The sequence below is a fragment of the Clinocottus analis genome, unplaced genomic scaffold (genome assembly GCF_023055335.1).
Source record: "Clinocottus analis isolate CAN_PGR_092001 unplaced genomic scaffold, fCliAna1.0.p SCAF_2, whole genome shotgun sequence".
NCBI lineage: Eukaryota > Metazoa > Chordata > Actinopteri > Perciformes > Cottidae > Clinocottus > Clinocottus analis.
In genome coordinates, this window is record NW_027175931.1 from 2,943,825 (window position 1) to 2,963,152 (window position 19,328).

Sequence of the window (19,328 nt, forward strand, 5' to 3'; positions counted from 1 at the left end):
TAAAAAAAAAAAGTCTGCTTCAGGAGGACTTCCCTTCATGCCGAGTGCTTTTTGAAGTGGTTTATTTTTCCTTTTTTTAATTTATTTTTTGCAAAATCTAAACTGCTTACTGCTTTGCATTTGGTTTATCCGTGCAGTCATGAGCAATATCATTCAAACGCAGGTGCATGAAGAAAAAAAAAATAAAACTTAAGTACGGATTCTTAAATCGGCAAGCTTCTCATGAGTGGAACGAAAACGACGGATGTTATTCTCACTGCATTAAACTGAGGCGTTTTTAAAGCGCACGTTGCTATAAAAAGCACGGTTGCTACCTGCGTCGCATCTTTTGCCAGCTAGTGTAAAAGTGAAATTTTGTTTTTTGTGTGTCTGACAAGCTACCGCCAGGCTAGCGCCAAGCTAGAGTCAGGCTGGCACCAAGCTGGAGTCAGGCTAGCTTCATACTAGAGTCACTCTGGCGCCAAGTTAGCACTAGGCTAGCTTCAAGCTAGAGTCAGGCTGGCGCCAAGTTAGAGTCAGGCTGGCATCAAGTTAGCACTAGGCTAGCTTCAAGCTAGAGCCCAAGCTGGAGTCAGGCTGGTGCCAAGTTAGCACCATGCTGGTGCAAAGCTAGATTCAGGCTAGCGCCAAGTTAGAGTCAGGCTGGCGTCAAGTTAGCACCATGCTAGCGCCAGATTTAGCTTTCACATTGGAGCTGAGGTTAGGGAAATGGGTTTGCTCGCTGATTAGAAATAAGTTGATGAAAAAACTAATCATGATGTTCATTTACATAAACGAGGAATCAGCCTCTTTTTGTAGGTGCAAAAATGAATATTAACAACAATGCAACATACCAGCAGTGATGCGGGAGCCGGCAGATGTACATGCCTTCCTTTTCACATCGTTTTCTCTTGAGTAAGCCATCGACGAAACCCCAGAAAATCACACACACCACACCGCGCAAATGTACTCCTTCCAGAGGTGACACGACCTGCCACGTCCATCAAGGATTAACATCCATAAACATCTAATTAAATTAGATGAAAAGAAAGGGCGATTCTTGTATCTTCAGGGTTTAAAACCGTTTGTTTTTTTTCTAAAAAAAAGTGATTGTTTTTGTGAGCAGAGCGATCCAGAACTGCCAGAGCAACAGGGTTTTCCACGGGGCAGATTTGACAAAAAGGTCAAAGGGAAGAGAGAACACAGAGAGGTTTAAAACAAGCAGGCCGGCAGGCAGGGAAAGAGAAAGGTTGGCTGGAAACTAACACTAAATCACAATAGTTTCTATAAATACACACTGAGGCAGCTGCAGGTGTGCAGTGAGGTGGAGATCAGGTGACCGGGGGATAACTTCAGCTGCACAGAAACGGTCCAAATAATCCCAATTGATTTTAATGTTCATCTTGTGCAGGATAAAGTTTCAGTTACAGGCGTTTTTTCCTCTGCTCGCTCTCTTGCTTTTGTCCCTATTTATCGTCATAAACGCCGTACAATTCCCGTCCCGCACACAAACATATGTTATTTGTTTATTTGGGGATTTTATATTACAACTCTAATGAGCGACGACGCCGTGTTTATTTATTTTTGTGATTAGCGCTCTTGTTTTTTTTCTTTTAACGCAAGATCAACCGTTTTCTTCCTGGCCTCCTTCCATGATATATATATATATATATATATATATATATATATATATATATATATATATATATATATATATATATATATTCACAAGATACAGTTTTCAAAGAGAAATCATGGAATGAATCCCAAATGAGCTTCCCTGATTTGTGTTTATCACTATTAAAAACTAATGCATTCCACCCACATATTTAATACTTTCACGGCTTTAATTTAAAGCAACTCCTTCGTTTTATTTGGTCTTTTTAATAGAGGAATAAAAAGCCTGTTTTATTATTTGAGGCGGCTCAAGGTTCACGGTTAACCCCTGGTCTCCACATAGGTCAATTGTCGTTGTGTCCTTGAGCAAGACACTGAACCCCCAGTCGCTCCAGTCGCTCCCCTCCTCCTCCTGCTTTGGATGAGACCAAATTTCATGTATGTATGTAAAAATATGTATGACGAATGTAATAAAGGTTTGAGTAAATAAATTTCCACGGCTCAAATTTCGTGTTATTTGTATATTTTTTTGCAAACTCGCGCATTTATTGAGAGCGTAAACAGCATTTTAACAAGATGACGGCATAAAAATACAACAGTCTAGACGACTTCCCGACGGCCCGCGGGCTTTTTGCTCGCGCACCTGCAGAGTGAATGTGATTACAGAACGGTGAAATAAATTAACGCCGACAGACACATTCGCCGGCTTTTCCCGCTACACTGCGACCTTGGGATGCGTCTGCGAAATAGAGCGACGCAATATCCGCCCAACTCTAATAAACTGAAGGATTCTTCAGCCCCCTCCTCCCTCCTTCCTCCCCCTTTTCCCGGCATACAAATGAAGCCGGCGCTCCACATCCCTCCTTGTCTCTCCGAGGGGTTATCAGAGAGGTCTAGTGATTAGCACCGAGCGCCGAGGAGTCACTTCACCATGTTTCATAACGCCGAAATGTGATAATCAGCCCGACACGAGTGCAACCCCGTCTATTGTTGGAGAGCGACGTCTAAATATGTGCATTATCTGTGGCTGCAGATAACGTGTTAATGAGAATATGAAGCACACTCAAAAGGAAAAGTTTTCTCCCAGGTTGACGCTTCAACAAGTTTTTGAATGCTGCTTTCATTTTTAATTTGTTGGGGGGTTTCTGAGGCAAATAAACAAATGTCTGTGGCTCTAAATGCCACAGACATCCAAATTATCCGGCGTTTTTCTCCAGATTCATTATCGTCATCGTCGTGTCGAGGTAAAAGGGGCGAAGCTGCCGTGACATCTTCCTGCACGCTGAGTTTTGTAGACTCTAACGTTCAAAATTCCTGGCCTTGAAGTTTGCACAAAAGAATGTTTTTTTTTATTTTTTTGCTCTTCACATCTAAATGAAGGCTTTTTAAAAAAGACACGCGGTAAAGACGTCAGTGGATTCTGTAACGCGAGGTCACACTGTTAATGAGGACGAATCGTAAAGGAATACGTGGTTGCTGGTTTAGAGCGGTAAGACTTTTGAGTCTAAGCCTTTACAATCTAATACGTTTGCTCATTCGGCTGTAAAAGACTCAAACTATTTTCCATGAATCCCGACAATTTAGAGTCGCCGTTGAATAATAATAATGGTCGGGAGCAAAGCAGCAGAGGCCAAGATATGTTGACATTGCATTGGGACGAGCTACAAGAACATCACTCTCTACATTTCCCATCGTGCCACCTGTAACGTCTTTTCTTAGCGCCTCCATCGCCTGGGCTCTGGCCACGTTTTGAACGTCCAAAAAAACTAGTGTTGAGTCACTAAGCGTGTGTCATTGTAGCCTAATGTTACTAATTATAGTTCAATTCAGCTATTAGTAGGTGGCGTGGAGCTTAACATTGAGAATTATAACAAATTAACTTTGGGTTTAGGCAACAAAACTACTCGGTTAGGTTTCAGAGAAGATCGTAATTTGGGCTTCAATACGTTTTTTATTTATTTGTTACGTAACTTACTTCATTAACGCCACATAGCTGATACGAAACTCTGGCTATGTGGAATCATTAAAGCATACGTAAGTCAGCGTCGTCTTCCTGTGATCGTATTTGTGATCAACCATTTCCTCCGTCGTAATTACTACGGCCACTAGGGGGCGGCGTCGTACATGTAGCATGCCGCGCTAACCCCGTATCCACGAGGCTCTTTGCCGCTGTTCACACCCACTGAACCAGCGAAAAACATTCGGTTTGAGAAGTCGTGTACGCTTGAAAAAAAAAGATAAATGTTCATTTTTCACGGTCGTCCATCAAGCCACTCTCCAGAAAGATCACACATTGGCACTGGACGTGAATGAAGAGGCGAGGAATCATCCAATAATAGACCGGTTTCCCCCAAATATAGGCCTTCACTACCGCACATAGTCAGACTCTGAATCCATCAAAACTGTCTACGTATGAATTCTGGGTAAACCGAGCGCTCCGAACATCTGCTAACTCGTCAGTCGGCCTCACAATGCTTTCCTCGCTGATGGATTTTTTTTTTTAAACGTCACCGCAGATCTCATTGCTCGCTCCGCAACGTTCTCTTTCTTTCTGCTGCTCGTCAAAACCCTCTCTCTGATTTCGACTCTATATTCACATGACCATGAGCAGTGGAGTAGATTCCATTAAAGATATGAAACATAGAGTAAAAATAGACAACGACAACATGCGACGTGAGTTTGTTTGCCATGTCTTAGTGCTGTTGGTTGCACAACTGCTCCGAGGCTCAGATAGATAAGTATCAAACCAAATAAATCTGCCGGCCCTTCATTTATTTCTCCTCGTTGCCGTTCGGAGACAAACAAGAGGATGACGCAGGTGATGAGGACAGATGAGTGGAGGGGGGAAGGAGAAAGAGATAAATCTAGACGAGATTGACAAGAGGCAAACAAAAAAGAGCCGGCCTCAGTGTAGCCATCTCTTTATTTACACCACGGCGGGTGAGTGCAGGATTCCAGCTGTCAGTGGGTGATAGGCTTCCTTTACAAAGAAGTACAAAATAAAAAAAAACCCTAAGCTCCTGAGCTCCGCCACTGTGCCGTCTCCTTCCTCGCATTCTCGCCGCCGAGCAAAATGCCAGTGCAGTCGGGAAGAGAGAGCTCGGAAACAAGATGTTTCTGGTGAGCTCGCCGTCGGGCGGGGGGGGAGGAGGTGTGGGGTTCTGGGGCTCGACGGCGGGGGGGTTTGAGGCGCCGACGATCCACTGAACTCATCCGCTGATTTCACAGTGGAAGGAGCAGCATAACTGCTACAACATGGGGGGTGAATTGTTCATTATGGTGCTGATGCTGGAGTGAATCACACCCCCGCACCATGTGTGTGTGTCTGTGTGTGTCTGTGTGTGTGTGTGTGTGTAGGCCTTATTGGATCCATATCCCCTGTCTTCGCTGCAGCATGTACACCGCCTAACGATCTGCCACTCTGAAGCTGGATCCAGCCCGTTTGTCTGGCCCGAGCTGAAACACTGACTCGCCGTGCCTCGACCCCCTCCAGTCGCACAAAACACACACACACACACACACTCACCCACACTTAATCAATTGGACTACCTCTCACGGCACAAAAGGCCCAATGTGATAAGCATTGATCGCGCCGTTTGGCTCATATCACTAATAGATGTACTGTGGTCTTGCGTCGTTGTTTCCAAATGATCCCCCCCCCACTCACTAAAGGGCCAATGCGCTACAAAACCACCGACATAAATCCTCACCCCGCTATCCGCACTTGGCCCGACGTTGCCGTTATCCATCACGGCGCCGCCTCTTAATACCCTTCACGCCGTCTGGAACCATTCCAGTTCTTAAAAATAGTGTCATGGACGTGGAAGAAGGTGCGGCGCTTTAAGAGGTAAAAGAAAAAGGGAAACGAAAAGAGAGGAGGGGGGGGGGGAGACATGAGAGAGTAGGAAAGGGAGGAAAAATGACTGCGGTGCGGCGAGGTAAAGAAGGCTCCTATTAGGGCAGTGGAGGGAGAAATATTGGTCAGTGTAGCCCCGTACCATTTGTCCTCGTCAGGATCTTAAATAGAATTGGGATCAATTATTCATGGGGTCTATAACTGGCAATAAATGTTAGCCGAGACAGTGCAGCCCGGGGCGAGGAGAGAGGCCGGAAAGTGGGGTTAGAAGCAGTTATGGAGGGCCAGGTTTAAAAAGCCTGGGCAAAACGGCCGCATAACCAATTATAATTTAGACCGAGAAGTGACATTTAAAAGCTGGTTTGATGTGCCACTTCAACCGCCAGCTCGCAGGTCGCACAATGCGGCCTTGAACCGCAACGTAGCGTCAGATTAGCTCGGGCAGCAACGCCGCCGGAAGCTAACGGCGCCGCGCGCGTGCTTATCATGTAGCTCGGGAGTGGTGCTTCAACGCCAGTTAAAGGTGAAGTCTTTTGGGACTTTATTGCATTTTTTTCTCACGGTAAAATAGACAGAGTGGGTGTAAAAAGTCACATTGTGATGAGAGTGGACGGCCAGAGTCCATCGTGTCCTTGATGGATTACTGAATCGCTAACATCAGTGTACACAGGAGAAGAAAAATGGACAGGAAACAGTGCAAAGTGATTATAAGTTGTTAGACTTCTTCTTTTGCAGCGATCCAGTTTGTCTGAGGACCAAGGACAAGTGTTACTAAGGATACCATTCAGCTATGATAATTATTTGTAACCTCAACCGAGCGAAGCTGGAACCAACTGTGGGACTGACAAGAGGCAGCGAACATTCAGTCCTTTCACAATGATTACTATCTCGTCAATATATGAGCATTAGATCAACAATTTTACTTCATGGACCAGCAGCGAACTGCAAAGTTTGTTAAACTTGCATTCTCTCTCCTGACCACCAGGAGGCGACTCCTCTGGTTGTATAGAAGTCTATGCTTCATGTGTTAAAGCTGCATTCTCTCTCCTGACCACCAGGGGGCGACTCCTCTGGTGGTATAGAAGTCTATGCTTCATGTGTTAAAGCTGCATTCTCTCTCCTGACCACCAGGGGGCGACTCCTCTGGTTGTATAGAAGTCTATGCTTCACGTGTTAAAGCTGCATTCTCTCTCCTGACCACCAGAAGGCGACCCCTCTGGTTGTATAGAAGTCTATATAAATGACTCTACTTCTCTCTTGATGTATTCTCTCAGTAAACACTGTAAATATGAGTTTATGTCTCAATCTCTCATTTCAAGTCTTCTTCTATACAGCCTGATGTTCATTTAGTACATTATGGTCATTTAGACTCAAACAAACAAATAAAGTAAAGGACGCTTTAGGGCTTATTGTTTGCTTACCGCTTTGAGATTTACAGAATAAACCCTTATTTGATCCCACTTGTAACTGGCAGTTTTCCAGCAATATCTACTCAGTGAATTTGCAATTAAAATGTGAAATATGGTTTTATTTAGTCGGTTGACATTCCATGATCTTCATTAAAACAATGTAATGTGAGAAATTAAGTTCAGATACCAACAATTTGCTTCACCACATTACCGTGTGCTGCAGAGTTTTCCAATATTTCACTCGTCATTTTTGAAAGAACCATAATTGAAAAATCTCATAAATGTCGCCAAATCAAACAGGACTGATCCGGTTGTGATTGTAATCGTTAGAGAGACCAAATGAGGACATTTAAGTAGTGTGAAAGCTGAATTGAAGCAGTCTGGTATTTAAATGGTAGGCGTATGTAGAATGCCTTGCAGCAAGTCTGATTGCTTTTCTGTTATAAATGTACAAGAAATACAACACAACGTGGGCTCAGCATGAGTTCTGCATCGGGCTTCACGACCGGGCCAAACCTTTGTTCCAACACCCGATTGTCCCGAGACCCCGAACAGTCCCAAAAAATGTCCTGTCGAACCGAAAGCCCATTTGTCCGGCAGCCATTGTTCCAACTGGCCCATTGTTCCAGGAAAATAAAGACTCTCCCTTATAGAACAGAAGCAAGTGGTTAATTATCATAAATAATGACATTATTAGAGCTTGCAGTCCAATGTTTTCTGTTTAGTAGTAGTCTTTGAGCCTTTTTTTTCCTTTTTCGACATGTTCAAAGTTCACCAGAGAGGGATTTACTGACATATTATAATCTCTTACCCTTGTGTTAACCTTATTTCAGCCTTTGTCATAGTATAAAATACGATTGGGACCTTCAGACGACGTCGTTCTGCACTTTGTAGTCGGGTGAGTGCGTTTTTTCGGAGCAGTGGGCCTTCAGAATAATGGCAGTATGCTTTTGGGAATAACAGAGTATCAGAAAAATTGGGCTTCAAGTCCAATTGGACCATTTTCGGGTTATGGAGGACTCTGAATGTGAGCTCAGCAATAGAAACGCAGTCATAGCACCAGGAATAGATACCGTAGGGGCCAAAATGGATACAACAGCTGTGAGTTAATCCAGAAATTATGAATTTGGAGGCTGCACATCTTTGCACACATACCAGACCGATTGGCACTCATATTTACCCCCGTGCACACAAATAATATATCCCTGCACACACTCTCACCGACACACCAACGTGTGCAGATCAACATTTCACAAAGAAAAATGTTGGCTGTACAATTAAAAACTCTGCATCGGTCACAGCTCGTTTGCATCACTCGCGCTCAAGTGTGAGTGTGGAGCGGAAAAACAACCTCGACTCAAAAGCCTCGTCTCAAAAAATGTCCCTTGTATATAATACACACCCGTCCTGCCGCTGGCGACGCCAGCCCGAGGCGTGAATTATCGCACGGAGACAGTTCTGTTGATAATTGACTGAAGGAATGCCAAACACTTACATGGAAACACTCCGCTGTGCGTCTCCAAATGGCGTTAGCGAGCTAATGGTGGTGTGTGAAGAAGAAGAAGAAGAAGAAGAAGAAGAAGAAGAAGAAGAAGAAGAAGAAGAAGAAGAAGAAGAAGAGCTCACATGAGGCAATGGAGGGAATGTAGCTTCCAGCTCCAGCTCATTTTCTCCAAACGAAAGACATAATCTGGCCCCACCCCCTCCTCCCCTCCTGAAGGCCTACGAGATTGAAGGCTTCGTGAGCGTTAAAGGCCAATTATCTAAGAGGAATTTGACGCGACCCCGGTTCCAGAGTTTCCTCATTCCACTCCCACGTCTCACAGCCGAAGCCGTACAGTGATGAAGCAATCAACCTTTATTAGTTTTGCTTTCATTTTTTCTCTCTCTATTATCTCCCACTGCCTTGCATCACCTCTTCTTTCACCCATCCCTGTCTCCCCCCCTCCCCCTCCATTAGTGTTTGTTTCAGAGGGCGGCGGAGGCATAAATGCGGATTGTTTGTGACAACTGGAGCACTTTCCATCTCCACGCAGATGTACCAGCAACCAAGAGCCTCAGCAGACGAGTCTTTCATTCCCACCGCTTCCTCTCCTTCTTCCCTTCTCCTCACCGAAACCTGAAGAACCAGCGCGACGGAAAAGGGTTTGAAAGCAGGAACGAAGAGCCACCAAATGTGCATCATTAAACATGTTTGGGATTCTTAGCAAATACATGCTAGCGAGCGTATATCGCTAGTTGTCTCCAAGGTGAGATAATCCAGATTAATGAATTAAATCAGTTTGCTGTGTCATTTCATGGAGGGATTGGTAAATCAATCACGTGACTTTGACCCCGGAGTCCATTTTTTGAGTCCTGTGGCTACTAGAAGTCAACTGTTGACGACTTCATTTATGTATGGAACCTATTTTATGCAACAAGCGTCCATATTTTAACCCTGTTGAGGCTGATGTCCCTCTTTCCTGAACTTGAATCTGTCTCCTATCAGACTGCTCGTCAGACGTGATCTTTTTCTGAACACCACCGAGTGGTTTTGTTTTAATTCTCAACGTTAACCGCGTGCTTAAAGCAGCTTGATTTTGTAAGCTACGACACTTGAGGCTTCCCTCTAGCTTCCCGGCAGCGACGGCATGTCAGTGCCAGAAACCATAACAAAGAAAAAGTTAATACTATAAACAGAGTTTCTTGACTCGGCTGAGGTGAAGGAAAAAGGATGGTGTCTCTATAACAGGGTAACAAAAGCACAGTCATAAGACGACGAAGACTGTGACCTTCCTTAAATGAAAACATGGCACAAAACCTAGACGCCGTATTAATAAGCGTGTCCCCATCAATATGTTGGACACTGCAAGGTTGTGGTTCAATCACGAGAGACACATTAGATGAGGAAGAGATAATTGCTTGTTATTAACAGATGATACGTGACGATAAAGTCTTTGGCGCTTGGACCAGAACAGCAGCAGGAAGGTAGTGGAGGTAAAGAGACATATTTAATACAACAGACAGCAGCAGGACGATGTCATTGTGTCGCCGCACAGAGGAAGAGTATCTTACTTACACAAGAGCTTCATAGAAACCCTTCGTCAATGACTTCGTGGACACTCGTATTGAACGATGAATCGCTAAGGCTAATGCTAACATCATGTTCCGTCTGCATCAGGGTTGAGTAATGAAAACCGGTGCCTATACGAACGCCACGTAGATTTCGGTGCTTCCTTTCGGTCCGTGAGTCGATTGAAATACTTTTTTTACACAACTCTGACGACTCCGTCCCGGCAGCAGCTAATGCTAGCCTACCGTTTGTAGCTAGCTGCGGTAGCTAGCTAGCCGTCAACCTTTTGATAGAGAAAACGCCGAAAGGTAAACGTTGAAAAGTGTGGCTGTTTATCAAAAAAAAAAAAAATGTATTCGAACAACGCGACGAGCAGCAAAAGCAAAGAAAGAAGAAGAGCCGAACTCTGAGAGAGAAACTCTCCGTTTTCTCCACCAAACCTCGTTCTGTAATCTGGACGCGAAACTTCTCCAAGCCGCAGACACAAAGTGAGATTATTAGCCGACGTCTTTGTCCCTCGGAAAAACGCTCTCCCAGTCGATGTTAATGACGACGTGTAGTCCAGCGAAGCAGCAGTTTGTACAATCAAACCGTTTCCTGAGTGGAGTTCTGCTTTAAAATTAGCATCTACTCACTGGTATCGGATGAATTAGGCCTAATTCCAAATGGAGCGTTTCTATTCGGGTTTTTGACGCCGTCTTATGAATATGTATAAGGCGCAACACGCCTTATGTCACTTTGCGCCTCTTGTTCACGAGCAGCTCTGAGTGTTGGACACAAACCATCTGGCCAAAAAGTTTGCAAAGCTGGAGCGAAAAGGAAAGAAAAAGCCCGATCAGAGGCACCATGAAGGACTCGGACGTCAACGGGGTTTTTTTGGGTACTCTTTGGGTCCTTTTTCAAGGAGGTGCTTGAAGGAACGAAATAGGGAGGCGTTCCAACAAGTTCTCCAAAAAAGAAAAAGGTATACTTTGATGCAAAGAAGCAAGACGGCACAACCGGCTCACTTTTCCTTATTTATCACGTTGTCGACATGGCGTGGCAGCGGCTCCCGTCGAACACGGCCGCGAATATCAAGGACGCTGGATTTTGGCAGCTCCGCCCGGTGATGAGGACGCGACATCGAGGTCGTTTCCCGTCGGTTGAATTGGCCACTTTAACAAGCTTTTTTTTGGGGAACATTGTCTTTTTGGGCAACAAAAACACACAATAGTTGGGGCACATAAGCGTATAGATGCTGTGTCTGATTCATGAGGGAGCTCGAATCACAATTTATAGAAGTGTCGCAGTAATCTGTACGGGGCAAAATAACCTCCCCCCCACACACACACACACGTACACACACACACACGTACACACACACACACACACACCTCGTACGCTGCAGAATGTGAATCTGGACACCCTTCCCCTCGGCTGATCCCTCAGGACCCACAGCCCTTTCCAGCTCCACATAGGAAGCCCCATACATTATGCATCACCATCCAGGCCTATTTCGGGGCAGAGAAGCTAAAAAAATAAAAAAAAATAAGAGAGAAACACAGAGCTTCCCGAGTTGCCTCAATCAGTCCCTCAGTTGCTCATGTTTCTGTGGAAAACAAGGTCTCGTTCCGACCGTACGGAATTACCGAGAGGAAAACATGAAATATTTAGCATTGTCATCCCCTTCCTCCCCTCTCTCTTTTCCAGCTCAAACTTCCTGGAGAAAGAGATATTTATTTTGAGTTTTTTTCACAGTATGTTGTATGTTTTCCTTCTCTATCTGGCTGCATTGAGGAAGCACCACACACAATTTGGTGGAGGTCAGTGTGGCACGACCCCCCCCCCCCCGACCCCTCGGGACGGGATGACACACACGCAGAGGTGGAACATGGGATTTGATTTATGCTCCACGGAAGTGAGGTACGCTGGGATATTGGATCGGATCAGAGCTGGCGTGCGAGAGAGAGAGAGAGAGAAGCGTTTAGCCCGAATCAACGGACAAACAACTGGAGAGGCGAGCGGCGTACGGTGCGTGCACACAGGCATGAGGCATGGCAACCAAAACGCACCGGGCACAGAGGTTTCCTATCGAGGCTGCACACGAGGAGGTGGTCTTGGCGCACAATACGTCTCCACAGGTGCTTTGCTTCGAGCATGCGGCGGCGGCGGCACCTGAATGGGCCTCGTCTCTTGACATCAAGGCTGTCCAACCTGCAGACTTATTATGTTCTGCTCTCCAAAGGACTGTGTGTGTCCAAGCCATATATATATAAACAAAAAGAGGACTGGCTCTCACCGAGCTTTTGTCCACCTGTCAGAGAATTGAAAGGATTTATTGAGTGAGGCGAAGAAATGCAATTTTCCGAGTATTATACAGTACGTGTTGTATGTGCAATCTTCTCCAACATGGCTACTTTTCATCTTGCACTGACGCACGAGACTGTGCTGCTTCTGCTTCTTCTGAAAGGCCTCCACAAGGAGGATGAAAGCGAAACTCATTCAATTGTGTGGGAGCACTGGGGCCCTTTCGGTTCTCACTGGGACATCAAAGCACACAGCGAGACGCTGCACTATTAGAGTCCATGGGTGGGACGAAAATACATTACAAATACATCGACTCTCCGCTGAAATCCGTGACTATAGGTTTCATTAGAAAAAAAAAAGAGCGGACTTCTCTCGATCATTCTTGTCCTCTAAGGATCGTGATTAATCTAACCTTTGATGTTCCTGGAAACAACGGGGAGGAGGAAGAGATGGGAGCGATGAGTGGGGGCCCGCTGGGGATGTAAAGACTTAGTAATGCACTGCTTTGAATGCCACGCTAATGAAGCAAATTGAAGCGAATAACACGGGATATGGAGGCCGTGTTGCGGAGAGAGCCGCCGCCGCCGCATGAAAAGCAAGACGACGCACAACATCTCACTGCTAAAGGATGAGAGATAGAGGGATGAAAGGGAAAAGAAGAGGGGTGTTGGAAGTGGAAGCGCAGCACGTATCTCAACGTACACACATGTGCTCTCATGTGAGGGATTACACGAGCGGGGAGGTGTGAGTTGTAAGCAGGATGTGCAGCAATGTGGAAACATCGACGCGCGGACGGACACGTGTGATCAGCTAACAGACGAAGAGCGGCAAGCGGTGTGTGTGTGTGTGTGTGTGTGAGTGAGTGAGTGCACCGGGGGTCGTTTGTGCATGCCTCCAAGGTTGCGGCGTGCAGGAAGTGCCATTAGGTGTGAATTAGGCGGAATTGAAATGATAATGCTGTCATGCATTATTAAAACTACCCTAATTGCATTTGCATAAGTCTGTGAGACGCCGGGTACGCGCGGCAGCTAGCGAGCGCGAGCGCACGCGCTTAGCGGATGCAGTCCCTCGCAATTACCGGGGGATTACTTGTCATTTTTTCTAAGTGCAGCCTTCATATTCTCGCGTCCTCGCAAAGCGGTTGCCGCCGCCCTTTAAACTCTTCTCACTACTTTCACACATTGCACCCGACAGAAGCGGCAACCCACGGAGAAACACTTCCGCCGCGGCCGGCTAACGTCGGCTAGCAGATGTGCCGTGTCACCTTAACTTTGATCACAGTGTAACGTGGGTCTGTTGAGAGGAAGGTATTGCCTCGTCTTTTCATGAAGGAGCGTGGACTTGTGTGCAGCAACATTGCCCCTGTGTGGTGAAAGCCGATCCTGAAGTTCAGTTTGAGGTTGAAGCTTGAGAAGAAGAATCAACACAAAACATTTTTTTGTGAATGTGTACGTATATAAGTGGGGTCAAGTGTACTTTTGTCGTACAGATGCAGGATTGTATTGTAAGTTAAGAAGACTTGAAACTAGAGATTGAGACATAGACTCATGTTTACAATGTTTACTGAGGGAATACATCAAGAGAGAAGTAGAGTCACTTATATAGACTTCTATACAACCAGAGGAGTCGCCCCCTGGTGGTCAGGAGAGAGAATGCAGCTTTAACACATGAAGCATAGACTTCTATACAACCAGAGGAGTCGCCCCCTGGTGGTCAGGAGAGAGAATGCAGCTTTAACACATGAAGCATAGACTTCTATACAACCAGAGGAGTCGCCCCCTGGTGGTCAGGAGAGAGAATGCAGCTTTAACACATGAAGCATAGACTTCTATACAACCAGATGAGTCGCCCCCTGGTGGTCAGGAGAGAGAATGCAGCTTTAACACATGAAGCAGAGACTTCTATACAACCAGAGGAGTCGCCCCCTGGTGGTCAGGAGAGAGAATGCAGCTTTAACACATGAAGCATAGACTTCTATACAACCAGAGGAGTCGCCCCCTGGTGGTCAGGAGAGAGAATGCAGCTTTAACACATGAAGCATAGACTTCTATACAACCAGAGGCGTCGCCCCCTGGTGGTCAGGAGAGAGAATGCAGCTTTAACACGTGAAGAAGAAGTTGCTGAGGGGTATTTGTCACTACAACTCACCCATTCTTCCAAATATAATTCAGCAGCGCGGCTTTAACGTTGCACTGCACTCCCTCGATACTCGACGCTGCAAAAGAGTGCGAGTCGAGATTGCAATCAGGGCTTCGCCTGCAAATAAAAGATAACTTGCTTGCAAATCAGTGCACCTTTATCAGCGCCGATAAAAAACCCAACACACGCCTCACCCGCCTCACCTTTGGCCCTCCACATGCAACCCCCGAGCTCCTCGAGCTCAAACGGGTGTCACTGTCAGTTACAGCGCTGTAGTTTACGCACTCGATGAAAGCAAACTGCATCGATTGCGGCCGCAGCGGAGAGACGGCCTCTGTCGAAGTCCGAGATAAAGAACGGGAGAGTTATTGGAAGGCAGCTCGGGATCAATTTCCCATTTCCCGAACATAAATAATGAACCGCGCGTAGTGGCTGTAACCTCGATACGAATCAACCCGCCGGCTTTTTGCATGAACCGACACTAAGAGGCTCTCACGTTTCACACGCCACGCTGATGGAGTGGTGATGTGGTCAGAGTGTCTCCAGCTGGATCGTGCGTAAAGGTTTTTTTTTTTTCTGTCAAAGAAAAATCACTTATCTTAAAAGATTGTTCTGCCAAAAACAACAACAATACATTCTGCTTTTGAGTGCCTTGAACTTTGACCCCTTACTACGAAGCCAGAGAGGAGTCTTTCCAAAAAGCATCGAAGGAAAAAAAAAAAGAAAAGGAGAGTCGAGCATCGGACTGAGGTGCAGGCGGCTGCTCTCCATCTTCCCCTCCATTACAGTGAGTGATCGCCGGGAGGAAATGGGGGGATGGAGGATGGAGGAGTGCATCGAAGTGCGTGTGCAGGAACTCTCCTGTTATACGACGACGCGCGCACATGTATGTGAAGGCGAAGGAGTGTGTGTTGCTACTGTCCAGTGTGAGTCTGAAACATGTTATCATCCAAGCACACACACACACACACACACACACACACGCACACGCACTTTGTTCTAAGGGAAAATTATCAGGCGGACCCTGGCCTTGGGTACACACACACACACACACACACACACACACACACACACACACACACACGCATACAGTGCAGTGTATAAAAGGGGTTGAGCTTGAACTGCCTCTCTTAGTGTGTGACAGGCGCACCGAGAGGCAAACCGCAATCCTCCACCTCCACGAAACCAGTAAACAAACATGCCCGTCGACTACAACGGACGCTGGGAGATGGTGAGCAACGAGAACTTCGAGGAGACCATGAAGGCCCTCGGTAAGTTTTGCCCCTCTTACGGCCGGCGTCCCTTTTACATCGAAGGAGGCAATTAAGAAAGGTTGCGTTTTAAAGATGCAGCCAAGTGGGGAGGTGGACCGGAGCAGAGCATTGGCGTGACAGAAAGAGAGAGAGAGAGCGGGCAGCAGTGTAAAGGAGGAGGGTGAAAAGGAAGGAGGAAGAAGAGGAATGCTGTGGCACCGCTTCATTTCCTCATTGAGCTGCTGTCAGGCCAAGTTAACCTCCGCTCCGTGAGCGGGTTGCCCGTCTGTTACCGCGCCAAATAAATATTGATTCACCGCTTTCTGCATTTTTTTTTCTATCATCCTCCCTTGATCCTACGGAAAAAGGAAGACGGATTTCCAACGATGACCGAGGATCCGGCAGCGGGCCAAGCTCGTCCTTTAAAATAAGAGACAAAACACACACACACACACACACAATACAAGATGGAGAGAGAGAGAGAGCATCGTCCCGGCTCTCTCCTCCCTTTCGACGCGCCATTGATCAGGAAACACTTTCATTATTCACGACTCTTATCTGCAATTCATAAAACAACCCCGCTGTACTCGGCTAACGCTGAAATCCGGGAAATCCTGAACGCCCCCCCCCCCCCCCCCCTCCTCATTTCCATTGAGCGGATGGGAAAATGACATCCTTATGGAAATGGGTCAGAAATCTTATTTAGATGGGTAAATACATAAAAATAGAGGGCTTCATCCATAACAGTGATGGGGGAAGAAATGTATTTTTTCCACATTCAGGCAAATGGGTTATGAATATTTAAACGTTCGGGGTGGGGGGGGGGGCTTGTTTGACTCGGAGCGAGGTCATTTTTAAAAAGGGTAAAATGAGACTGTCAGAGGGACCAGGAGGAGAGGAATCATAATTAGTGGTAATAAGGGGTTGGGGGGAGGGGCACGCCATGTGCGCAAAAAAAAAAAAGATTCATCCCCGCTGACATCCGATCCCACGCTCGTCTCCCGCTTCTCGCAGACATCGACTTCGCCACCAGGAAGATCGCCGCCCACCTGCACCAGTCGAAGGTGATCGTCCAGAACGGGGACGTGTTCGAAACCAAGACGCTGAGCACCTTCAGGAACTACGAGGTGGACTTCACCGTGGGGGAGGAGTTCGAGGAGCACACCAAGGGCCTGGACAACCGGAAGGTCAAGGTGGGACAAGTTGGACTAAAACAATGGAGGGGCTCCAAAACGACAAACTCTTAGAGTAATACACATTAACATTCTGCTTTTTTTTCTCCTCTGTGTGTGTGTGTGTGTGTGTGTGTGTGTGTGTGTGTGTGTGTGTGTGTGTGTGTGTGTGTGTGTGGTGATGTCAGACGCTGGTCACGTGGGACGGGGACAAGCTGGTGTGCGTTCAGAAAGGCGAGAAGGAAAATCGCGGCTGGAAGCAATGGATCGATGGAGACCTGCTACACCTGGTGAGAGAACAGCACCACGCAGGAAATGAGATGCTCTGTGTGTGTGTGTGTGTGTGTGTGTGTGTGTGTGTGTGTGTGTGGTCCACATTCAGTCCCTTAAACTTGAAAACTCGTTGATATTGCACCCGCTCGGAGGAATATTTTCCAACCATCAATTATGTCAGATTATAGATCTCAAGAACAATAAACAAAGATAATCGCTATCTCTTGTGTAACTAAGAGAGGCCTTTGTTGCGTCCAGTTGGACTCGCAGTCTAAAGGTTTGTGTTTTCTCTCTCTCTCAGGAAATCACCGTGCTCGACAAAGTCTGCCGCCAAGTGTTTAAGAAGGCCTAGTGAGAGCAGGAGGAACCTGCAGGTGTCTCTGCCTATTTATGATGTAATAAATTGACTGAATATACCATTGTTGGTTTTTAAATGTTGTTTTTTATTCTTGTAATATTAAAAAATGTGTGTTGCAAAGGAGTGTTTTGGTAGCCGTGTGCGCAGAGAGCACCGACACGGAGAGAACATGCAAACTCCACACGGAAGGGCCGCCCAACCCGGGGTCAATACATATATATATATATATATATATATATATATATATATATATATATATATATATATATATATATATATATATATATATATATATGAAGAAACCATAAAAAAAGTCCCCTTTTACACTTTCATTTCATTTCTAGCACTATTCCTTAAAAAAAGCAATATATATATATATATATATATATATATATAAAAATATATATATATATATATATATATATATATATATATATATATGTATGTATATATATATATTTCTTTTTTTATATATGTATATCAATTCCTAAATATATATATATATTTTTAAAGACTTGCACAAATGTTATATATTTATAAAATTTGTAAAATAATTATTAAATGTTCAACATGAAACTGAAAGTTATAAAATTATGTATATAAATATTTCTTTATATATATAAAATGTACAACATTTAACAATTTGTTCCTCTTTTTTATATATATATATATACTCTAGCACATATTTTATACATTCATTGCACTATTTGAAACTGGAACGTGTCTCTTGCATGAAACACGTCTGCAGCAGAGTCTCTGATGACGTCATCAAAACAATGTGGCGCTATTGTTACTTCAACTCAGACTTCTACACAAACGCCAACAGGCCATTTTAATCCAATTGTTGAGTAAATTGCAGAGCTTTAGACTTGAAAGTGGACTTGTCGGGTACTTTAAGTGTCGCATTGTGTGTTTCTCTCTTTTTGAGGAGCAGCACGAGCTCACAGGTACAACATGTCCTGCTTTTCTGCCGGATCTCGAGCTGCACGCACAGGAAGCTCTGGAGGATCCACGTCGCCAAAAAGCAGCTGCGCTCAAGTCAGACAGCGACACAGAGGTTTCAACCGGAAACGGAGAATATTTTTTTCAAAATAAAGTCCTTACGATAGAGCACTAAGACATGCACGGACACACCTGCAGCTCCTTCTCTGCAGCAGACAGTCTCACTGTTCTGTCATATTCTCACACAGAGTACGAGGATTTTGTCATGTTTATTCATGTTTTAAAATGACCTTTTTTAATATTCAAAAACGTAAAAACAAAAAAAACAATATGAAAGTAAATATAATGTCCGTTGACAATAATACATAGAATATATTACTATGTTCAACTAAGTACAGCCGCGCCTATATAATAGCTTATTTTACAGCCCCCCAATGCACCCAGTATTAGTAGAATAACCTTTGAATTACCAGTTTGACCTTCATGTAGTTATTGCCCTTTCTTTTATCTGTTATATTAACTTCTAAACTATAGGCTGGCATTGCTCTTCTTTGTACTGTGTACACAAATAGCTACTCTGTGGATGAATAAAGTATCTATCTATCTATCTATCTATCTATCTATCTATCTATCTATCTATCTATCTATAACGTTTACATCGCGCTAGCTAGCTAGCTAGTTAGTTAGTTAGCTAGCTAGCGATTGGAGTCACCTTTCTTGGTGAATAATAATAATAATAAAGATGGTTCGGATTCTCATTATTACATTTAAGTATATCTATCTATCTATCTATCTATCTATCTATCTATCTATCTATCTATCTATCTATCTATAAATCAAATATACAGCTATCTAGCTAGTTAGTTAGTTAGCTAGATAGCTAGCTATTGGACTCACCTTTTTTGGTTGCATAATAAAAATGATTCGGATTCTCATTGTTACAATTAATTAATTTGTTTTACTTCATTTTGCGGATTAATGGTGTACCATTA

The 19,328-nt window shown here is 44.9% G+C and overlaps 1 protein-coding gene across 1 annotated transcript; it reads left to right on the forward strand.

Annotated features, from left to right (window-relative positions):
* Positions 1–15,522: 15,522 nt before the first annotated feature.
* LOC137790732 (retinol-binding protein 2-like) lies at positions 15,523–17,421 on the forward strand. Its single transcript, XM_068585218.1, has 4 exons — positions 15,523–15,609; positions 16,606–16,784; positions 16,952–17,053; positions 17,338–17,421. The coding sequence occupies exons 1-4, from the start codon at positions 15,537–15,539 to the stop codon at positions 17,386–17,388; spliced, it is 405 nt and encodes a 134-aa protein (XP_068441319.1). The 5' UTR covers positions 15,523–15,536; the 3' UTR covers positions 17,389–17,421.
* Positions 17,422–19,328: the final 1,907 nt, after the last annotated feature.

Bases quoted from the DNA above. Each gene is read 5' to 3' on its own strand.
- LOC137790732 (XM_068585218.1), top strand. From the start codon at position 15,537: ATGCCCGTCGACTACAACGGACGCTGGGAGATGGTGAGCAACGAGAAC. The intron at 15,610-16,605 runs GTAAGTTTTGCC...CGCTTCTCGCAG, and splicing joins GGAGACCATGAAGGCCCTCG to ACATCGACTTCGCCACCAGG. The intron at 17,054-17,337 runs GTGAGAGAACAG...TCTCTCTCTCAG, and splicing joins ATGGAGACCTGCTACACCTG to GAAATCACCGTGCTCGACAA.